At 47.1% G+C, this 9,264-nt stretch overlaps 4 protein-coding genes across 4 annotated transcripts; 2 read left to right on the top strand and 2 right to left on the bottom strand.

Moving 5' to 3' along the window:
• Positions 1–991: 991 nt before the first annotated feature.
• Positions 992–3,002, bottom strand: V1508DRAFT_442953 (general substrate transporter). Its single transcript, XM_066942371.1, has 2 exons — positions 2,666–3,002; positions 992–2,610 (listed from the first exon to the last, which is right to left on the bottom strand). The coding sequence occupies exons 1-2, from the start codon at positions 2,881–2,883 to the stop codon at positions 1,332–1,334; spliced, it is 1,497 nt and encodes a 498-aa protein (XP_066792060.1). The 5' UTR covers positions 2,884–3,002; the 3' UTR covers positions 992–1,331.
• Positions 3,003–3,323: 321 nt separating this feature from the next.
• V1508DRAFT_407252 (uncharacterized protein) lies at positions 3,324–4,906 on the top strand (the record flags this gene model as incomplete). The annotated part of the gene is made up of 7 exons (XM_066938843.1): positions 3,324–3,483; positions 3,540–3,743; positions 3,764–3,843; positions 3,886–3,931; positions 3,998–4,241; positions 4,271–4,625; positions 4,688–4,906. 7 exons carry the CDS (start codon positions 3,324–3,326, stop codon positions 4,904–4,906), a joined length of 1,308 nt encoding a protein of 435 aa, XP_066792059.1.
• Positions 4,907–5,090: 184 nt separating this feature from the next.
• On the top strand, positions 5,091–5,921 carry V1508DRAFT_90009 (uncharacterized protein). The gene has a single exon (XM_066943101.1). It carries the CDS (start codon positions 5,388–5,390, stop codon positions 5,730–5,732), a length of 345 nt encoding a protein of 114 aa, XP_066792058.1. The 5' UTR covers positions 5,091–5,387; the 3' UTR covers positions 5,733–5,921.
• Positions 5,922–6,726: 805 nt separating this feature from the next.
• V1508DRAFT_362467 (uncharacterized protein) lies at positions 6,727–7,566 on the bottom strand (the record flags this gene model as incomplete). Its single annotated transcript, XM_066937232.1, has 1 exon — positions 6,727–7,566. The coding sequence occupies one exon, from the start codon at positions 7,564–7,566 to the stop codon at positions 6,727–6,729; it is 840 nt and encodes a 279-aa protein (XP_066792057.1).
• Between the last annotated feature and the right edge of the window lie 1,698 nt (positions 7,567–9,264).

Here is a 9,264-nt window from a genome sequence, read left to right as displayed (position 1 = left end):
TTAGGGTTATTTCGACTTTAGTGCGGCTTATTACTATGGCCTGTCCATCCTGTCCATCCTGTTCATGGCCATGAACGCCAGTTTACTATGTTAGGGTAGCCTAAAGAAGTCTCAACAATAAGTACTAACACTAAACTGCGCTATGCGAATTGCGGGAAATGCGAAGTTTTTTGGTTGTTTTCGTTCACGAAATTGCCGATTGCCGCTGAACCCTGCTGCTATATTTCGCCAGCTCTTGCTTAAAGGCACGGACAGTGTATAACATTGGACAGTTGGTCAGGGGTTCTACAACTTGGGAAAAGGCTAATTACTATGCCTAAAGTGGTTTAGCGCTTACCCTGCCGTCGTACTCGGTACCCGTACCCCGGCCACGCGTATGCCATTACTGGTCATCACGCACTGACTTCTATCGGCAGACTAAAGCCTGGCAATTGCATGAACAGACGGTACGTCGAAACCAAACAGGGTCCAAAAATATAGGGCGGCCGACTGTCGTCCGCGAGCGGCTGGACCAATAAGGTCTGCAGCGGCTTCCCGCATTGCATCAACGCAGCCGCCGGAGCGCACTGACGTTTCATAACCAGTTTAGGTTGTATCGTGCCGCGATGAGAGTGTGTCCGTCGTAGACCTTCGTCGATTGATCACCAATAGGACTGGGTGACGGCCACTTCTTTGGACGGGGGTCCCCCGCGCCTTTGTATATGTGCAATCTATTTTCCGTATATGACAAAATGGGATCTTGCCGTTGAATGAATGGCGCAACCGATTTTAAATCGCCTGAGTCTGTTGGTGAGTAACACATCCAGTATGAACCCTAGAATATTCCAAAGTGCGACGGTTTAGGTGGTGTGACAAGGGCATTAGCCTAATTATGTGTTATGTCTTATGATGGTAACCTCGGTTGGATCACAAGTGAGAGATATCCTTAAGTCCATAAGTAGATGAATAATTCCTTGAGACGGGTGAAGAACAACATCAAGAATCTCAACAACACCTCCATTGTTCATTCACTACGCATCTGTTTACATCAAATTCCATTTGGGAGAATAAGAAGCACAAGAGTTGTAAAATAACAACTCTATCTTCATCATTTAGATTGCAAATAGTGTCTGTTATGGAACTTAGATTCCCTTGGAAACGGGCCTTGTTTAACAACTAGTCCTCGGCCCTCCTCCAACCTCATCTAAGTTCCCTAACGATATATTTCTACATATAAACCAACACCCTGTTCGGAAAGAATCTGTAACATTGAATCCATGGAGAAATAATCAATGCCGACTACTACTTCCATCGAGACATTCATCGTCCATCTCGGCAGGCACTGACCGTGGTTAGGCCCTCTCAATTTCCTGTGCCAGTAAGTCGAGCCTATTCGTCGCCGACTTGTACCGGATTGACTTCCAGAGCGGCTCGCCGTGCTCAAATATCTCATCCATCTCCTCTAGCGTGCGCTGCATTGTCTCAGGTGCAGCAATCAAGACGTGGATATAAGCGGCGAGGTTGAAGGATGCAAATATGAAGAACATCCGCCAGCTGATGGCGCGGAACATTGCAGGTACGGCCAATCCCAAGGCGAAATTAATAGCCCAGTTAGATGCGAGTGCCAGCGACACGGATGTTGCACGGATGCGAAGCGGAACGATTTCCGGAGGATAAACCCAGATCAGTGGTCCCCAAGACACGTTGAAAGAGGCAACTACGAGGTATATACAAGCGAGAATAGCGTGGCTCGCGGCAGGATGATTCATGACTAACCAAGTATATGGCTGATTCGAGATCGAGTTGGGCTCGCCATACCGCATAAGCAGGCCGCCAATAACGAAGAGCCAGATGCTCATAGAGATCGACCCAATGAGGAGAGCGGGCCAGCGGCCGGAGTGATCTGTCCACAAAATGGACGGAATCGTCATGACCATGGCGATGACGTATTGAATTGACGAGAACAACCTCACATCGGCGATGCCAGCGGACTTGATTAGGTACGCGATATAATACATCGCCACGTTTATGCCGCTCAGCTGCGACCAGATGTGGATTGCCACAGCGAGGAAGACACGCTTGCGCAACTTGCGCGTATATAGTGCTCGGAGCGAGTTGTATAGTGCTCGGAGCGAGTTGGAAATTTCCTCGCGCTCGACCTGGATTTCATCCTCTATCTCTTTGTACTCAGCGAGCACAAGCGGGTTATTTATGTTGTTATTGGGAGTGCGCAGGAACGCGAGTACTTGCAATACCTCCTCCCATCGGTCCTTTCTCGCGAGCCATCGCGGTGAGTACGGGAACAAAAACAGGCTGATAAACAAAATAACGGCGGGCAGGGCTTGGATCGCCCACGGCAAGCGGAATGCAGCCTCAGAGTCGAGAAACGAGCAACCGTACTGGATTAAGTACTGAATCAGAACCCCAGTGATGGCGAATTGTTGGAAGGACACGACGCGTCCGCGGATTTTGCGCGGTGCGATTTCTGACTGGTAAATGGGCACACCAATGCAGAGGCCGGCTATAAGACGCCCAGTAATCAGCATCGCAACGCCATTCGACGACGATTGCAATATAGCGCCGATGCACCACAGAATCGCGCCTCCCTGGATAGCGACTTTGCGCGATACGCTGTCACATTCTTGTCAGTTTGCTGCCTAACCACAACAGTCCCCGCGGTACTCACTTGTCACCGAGAGCACTAGCTGATATAGAACCCATAAACGAGCCCGCGGCCATCGCACTAGTTATACCGCCCTGTACCACTCCCAGTGGATTGCCGTAGTAATTCTTGTACTGGACTGATTCGATGATGCCTGACATTGACGAGATGTCAAACCCGAAAAGCATGCCGCTGATCGCAACGAACGACGTGATAGTGTAGATGTTTAGAAAACGTACCATTGCGGATAGGATTGTACCATTGCGGATAGCCTGGGAATGCAATGGACAGCAGTATGTTTGGGTTGGCGGAGGCCCCTCTATACCCTGGACCTCACAAAACCCCTTGAAGACTGAAGCTGATCTTCGCTCGCAACAGTTCGCTCATTCACAGACATTTTTTTTTATTTTGGTGTAAAACTTTAAGTGCTAGACCCTTACCCTGTATGTACTACCAATAGTTACTCTAACCACATTAAGTTTACGCCTATTCCACAATAGTTTTAGTTAAAACCCATTTGCCCATTACATTCTTCCAGTCCCCTTGCCCTAACATTCTTGAAGGATCCCCTTGCCCCCGTTGTTTACATTCGATAATTATAACGTGTCTGTTCCCACGCGTTTTGTTTACCATAACTACTGACAATTATATTCTCTCTTACACAACAAGAATTATTGCAAGCATGGAATCGTCTGTAGTTTCTCCACGAAAATCTCAGTACTCTCAGATGTGCGCATATTGCCGCACTTTAATTTGTTGCGCTACTTTTGAGGAACAAGGACTGTTTATCGACAAAGGCGCAAAATCTGTCAAGAGCTGTAAAAACTGCCGGGCCAACGCAAGTATGTCTACAGATATTGTGATAAAACGTTGGTGGACATTGCTAACTAAACTCTAGAGTCAAAAGTTCCAGGACCGAAAGCTTACGGTCTTGATCAGGACGTTGAGTCTCATGAAGACTACATGGAAGTCGTGCCATCGTTCCTGGAGCAACGCGATAGCCATATATTTGACCCCGAAGCCCAATCTTTTACGTTTCGAATAATTCTGACTGGATTTTTCGTGCTTGAGAATGATGTCTCTGTGGCTACATGCACGCAAAGTGGGATCCAAGGCACACAGAACAGGCAGCAATAGTATTGAGAAATGATATCTTTGACTGCACAGGTTATTATTTCCATATGCGACGGTACACCGAAACTGTGGGCGGACCACTTTTCTCTCTGACTTGATCTCATGCCGAGGAGCGGAAGGCCGAACGCGATTTGACCCGAATTCAGCGCAATACGGGTAAGTGCATTATTTAGTAGATTCGATAGCGCAATTATGCTGAACCTTACTGACACAGAGCCTAAGAGACGAAGGAATTTTTTGATTACCACGGAGAACTCCGTATTAATTTTTCTAAATCAAATTTGTCATTGACAATACTTTACGACCATAAGGGTCACGTCGAGACCCCAAAATTCCATGTCACTGAAGAAATGCAGAAATATATCGAAGCGCACACACTAGTCCCTCCCCGATTGATATATCAGAATTTAATCGCAATGGCAGACGGTTCCCAGCTAAAAAGCACAGACTTACATACAATTAGCAAGTGTATAATATCTGGATGTCACTTACAAGAAGAGAGTGGGAAAGGAATCCAAGGGATGATTTAAGATCCGCGCAGATGCTGGTGGAAGCACAAGAGGGCTATATTCTAATTGAAGGACTTCAAGAACCTGGCGTTTCATTGGCATTCACAACTTTTTGTTTCAACGATAAGGTGAAGTATTACGGTTCGAAAATGACAGAAATATTCATTGATTCGACTTTTGGTACCAACAAGCACGGATATGAGCTCTACTGTGTTCTTACGGAGCTCGATCTGGTCTCGCTTCCTCTTTCCTATCTTCTTTTAAACACGCGTGGTATCAGAGAAGAAGGTAAGAGGGGAATTCGATTGACATCCTGGTTAACTGCATTAAGGGCAGTCCCAGTAGGAGGTTGCGACAGAAAATTCCTGTTCGAGCTTGTTTCTGTGCACAATTGTCGCGACAGTCTGCCTTGGGTCGACGTTGGCCTTCTGGAGCCTTCGCAAAAATATCTCGGCCCACTTCCAGGCGCCCCTTGCGGACCAAGTGCCAGCGCGATTCGGGCTCGATGAAGAGAAGAGGAATCAAGAGAACCGGCCAGACCCACTGCACGTACGGGATTCGATACGACCACCCTGATCCTAGGTCGACCAACCCTTCAAGAATGCCGGCAGCAATAAGTTGAGCGATGATAAAGCAGATGTTGGTGTAACTCGTGAAGAAGGCGCGTAGTGCAAGAGGTAGGACTTCGGACGCATAGGCGGGTGTTGACGGGAAGGCCGCATAAGAACTGACCGGCAGCTGCCCTGCTGCCAGCTCAAAGTGGTACTACGCCGCAGTCCCACTTTAGGGTGGTAAGACACATGCGCCACGCCGTTCTCGATTTGTCGCTCCGAAGTCAAACACACTCAAACTCTATTAGTCACACGCCAAGCCCGTGCCAAAAGCACTTGTGACACAAGTTTATTCAGTTTATCCGGTAGACATAGTGCGGAGCAATAACCAGGGTTCAGGGGGATACCACTCGTCTTATTCTTGCCTACGCCGATACGACCACTCGTCACCAGCGACCCCGCATATTCTCCGCACTCAACGAGGCAATGTTCTGCCTGGGCTACCTATTAATCACGTCCAGTGTGACCACAATGGGTTAATTATTGCGCACCATGAAATTCGCTCTTGCTGTCGAGAAACCTGCTCAAGGCTCATTCTGGCCTTCCATCCTGGTCGCCAGTTTCGCGTGTTTTGGCGGTATTCTTTATGACTATGATGCGGGATCGATCAGCGGCATTATTGCCATGGATCATTTCAAGCATGTCTTTGCTACTCACCACGACGCCAGCGGGGCCCCTGTCCTTACTTCTTCACAAATCTCGCTCAGTGTGTCAATTCTCTCCGCCGGGTTCAGGGTTGTTACCAAAGCACGTCGAGGAATACACAGAGTATACTCTACTGTCTGTACACAAAATTCCAAATTAAGAATTTTAGGTGATGTCCGGTTGGGAGTTTAATATTGATCACTAATAAAAATTGGGGGTCTCTAGTTGAAAAATTGCTGGTCACTAAAGCTCTTGCGAGCGCAACTAGTGACGAGTGTATGGAAGGTTGATTGCTTTTCAATGCTCTCCCATAAGGGGGACAACTGGTAGGTGTAGACACCCGCCCAACGCCCACAACACGAAATGCTTATTTCGTGCCCAAATGGAATCGTATATTACATACATTACAATGCCGGATATAGGCATTGGTTAGGTACCAGACAGCCCGAAAATGAGTGTCAACCACCCACAAACAGTGAAAACTCGAGTAGTATCTGCACTAACGTGATCGGCAATCCAGCGGACCACCCAAGCGAGCGGCTCACAAAATATCAACTCTCAGATTTTATTTATTCTAGCAGCACCTCTTCTTCTCTGTCGGTCAGTTTTCGCGTCGGTGTAGTCGAATTGAGTCTTGATGCGCGGCCACCTAGACGAGCGCGAAGGGTAGAGTAGGGGACGTCGTACAAACGCGCAGCACCTCTAATGCTTACAAATTTGGTATTTTTATAAGCCTGGACCGCTAATTCAATTCTGCCTTCCTTACTTTGATCGTTTCCGGCCATGGTTGCTAGGTTATTAAAAATTTGAAATACGGGACGCGTAGACGATTGAGGAGTGAGCCGCTCGCTTGGGTGGTCAGCTCGCTTCCCGATCACGTTATTGTGCGAGCTGATATTAATCAGCATTTAGTCAGCCCCAATAACCCTGACCCACGACCACACAATATTCAACAGTCATCATTCTCACGAGCACTCTTTTAATAGTTCAAGGTCGTGGACGAGGTCCATCGCGGCTACCTTCTGGTCATCTGTAAGCTCGAGTCCTTGATGCAACCTACCCGTATTTATGACCGCTAAGCAGCCAACCCACAAGACTTTTGCCCATATAGTGGCATATTTTTCAAGAGTGGCTTTTTCTTGCACCTCATAAAAGTAATCTCTATATCACTTGGATTAGTTATGCCCTAAGATATACAGGAATGAATAAGTAACGGCATACTTCTCTCGCTCGCCGACCATGACTTTACCCAACATAGGCTGAAATCCAGCGCTCGTGTCCTCCCGTGTAACATTGAACACAACTCGAAAGACCTGTCATGTGGACTGTATAGTAGCGGTCCGAGGTCACTCAAGTCCAAAGTCTCCAGCAAAGGGTAGACTTGAAAGTTTACACCAAATTGATTCAGATCCCTCTTTGCTGTTATAGTACTGCTATGGTTTGGGACAGAGGGAATGTTTTCTGGAATTCCAAATGGCGTAATCGAATCTTGCCTCTGGTTTTCTATATCCATTACTTCGACATATCGCAACTGGGAAGCTATCTTGGATCGACCATAGAAAGCTTGAAACTTAGCTGGATGATACTCAACACTTTGGCCACCATGATACCGTGAATAGTGAGTCCTCATGCCTTTCTTAGTGATGGTACAGGCATGATGTAGCCTCTGCTCACAGAGTTGACACTTGAAGCCATCATGAACTGGAATACCCTGAAGTGCAGCTGACCCTGGTCTAAATGCAGGGGGATGAAAGAATGATGGACCTCGATCCTCTTCTTCAGAATCATCTAGCTGGTCGTCCACATTGTCATCCCATATCACTGGTAAATGAATTCTGAGGTGGTTCATACGCAGCACTAACAAGACAGCATTGACATTTCGAATTTCAAGCCGATGAATCCCCTTGATGTGATCAATAATCATACTTTTATCAACAATGAAGTGGCAATGGTCGCATATGGCAACCTTCCAAGTGTCCTCGGTCGTAAACCCAAGGTCAGCCATTGTACGGAGTTCTGTACTCATTAGCATTCCTGACTCCTGAAATGACATAACAAAATAGTTGCCTTCAATTGTGCCTGTCAAGCCACCATGTTGGCTTGCTCCGTCTTCTGCTTGATAGGTGGACATAGGGGCGGCGGTGACCTGATTCATGCCGCAGTTCTGACTACGCATGTGACGTCTCAACCCGCTAACGGACGATTTCTCGGCCTTGCATGTAGGACAAACATACTTGCTGCATTAATTTTTATCGGAAAATTCTGAAGTTGGTGAGCCAAATTGCTGCCTGCTCTGTAGACTTCGGATCGCTGTGGCTAAGCCTTCTGGCTGCAATGCGCGTGGCACCCCTACTTCCGTATCTGGCAGTCACGGTCGGACACTCCCTAACCCGCCGGTCGGCATATTTTTTTCATGGGCCCATGCAGCACAGTTATATGTACAGGGTGTCTACACCTACCAGTTGTCCCCCTTATGGGAGACCATTGAAAAATAATCAATCTTCCATACAGTAGTCATTAGTTAGCTCCAAGAGCATTTAGTGACAGCCTATTATCTTTTAGTGACCAAGTCTAAACTCCCAACCGGACATCACCTAATTTCCTTAACTAGGAAATTCCCCGTACCGAAAGTAGAGTGCACTTAGTGTGCTCCTTAACGTACTCTGATAACCGGGATAAAGAGCTTGCGATCTTTTGAGTCCCCACTGAGAGGACGATTATAGTGACCACGTCACAGAAGGGTTAGTGATACAATCACTAAATCGAGGTTCTACAGACCCCTAGCAAGAAAGTACAAGAGGAAGGGTGCTCAGGGCACCTGACGTCGATGATGCGCTGTCGAGTCAGTCTAGTTATCGATTCCAGCAGTGCAGCTATTTTTGTTAGGTAGCTCTCCTAGACCTCTCCCTACGAACATCATTTAGTGTGCCGCCATGGACACTAAATACGACCTTAGCATGGAGTTTTTAGACTCCCCCTCAACGATCCTGTCATCCATTCCAGCGATCATCAAACAACACTCGTCTGTAGAGTGGTGGTAAGTTTGCCTTTCGTTTTCTTTCCTTTCCTTTGGCCGCCCTCTTACACCTCTAGCTCGTGTTGCTTTTCACTTACGCTAGCCTCAGATTCCTAACGCCTGACCAGCTTAGTTTGCACCGTCGTGTCACGGTAAGTACCGTGAGCTCATCTTTATTCCGTTATTATTGGTTACTGCATTTAGCGTTATACGTTTACTTTTTTAATTTGCTACTTTGGTTTCTGTACATGTAGATTTATTTGTTGCAATTTTGTGGATATGCAAAAGTCGGTCATACGGTCCTGGTTCAGGCCCGTGAACTTGACGTACTATGGCCATAAGTGTGCTGAATTCATGCACAGGGACTGCGTCGCTTTCATAATGGTGGTCGTCCATCCGACGGCAAGTACTCGTCAGAAGTCAATGATCGTTATTGGCGTAACTACCTTGACTGAGTGTTTGATGCAACAGCTGCTCTTGAGACGGCTTGGCTGAAATAAAGGTTGGAGTTCGTGAGACGAAGAAATGGCTATGAGGTGGGCCATCTTTTATCTGGCTAGTAACTAGGGCCGCATAGAGTAACATCCGTAATATTGACAAACTTTGTCACCAACGACTTAACCAGTAATAATCTATGTCCAAGGGTTGCGGGCTACTAGAGATATTAACGACTTGCATCACAGTTTCTGACTCTTGTCACACCTGCTA

Source organism: Lipomyces doorenjongii, assembly GCF_038497915.1.
Source record: "Lipomyces doorenjongii strain NRRL Y-27504 unplaced genomic scaffold V1508scaffold_189, whole genome shotgun sequence".
Lineage (NCBI taxonomy): Eukaryota > Fungi > Ascomycota > Lipomycetes > Lipomycetales > Lipomycetaceae > Lipomyces > Lipomyces doorenjongii.
This window is presented reverse-complemented; position numbering and strand designations above follow the sequence as displayed.

What these genes read in the sequence shown, in the direction of transcription:
- V1508DRAFT_442953 (XM_066942371.1), bottom strand. Translation starts at nt 2,883, where the DNA reads ATGGTACGTTTTCTAAACATCTACACTATCACGTCGTTCGTTGCGATC. An exon ending in GCTAGTGCTCTCGGTGACAA is followed by an intron (nt 2,611 to 2,665) that starts GTGAGTACCGCG and finishes AGAATGTGACAG; the next exon opens with CGTATCGCGCAAAGTCGCTA.
- V1508DRAFT_90009 (XM_066943101.1), top strand. Translation starts at nt 5,388, where the DNA reads ATGAAATTCGCTCTTGCTGTCGAGAAACCTGCTCAAGGCTCATTCTGG.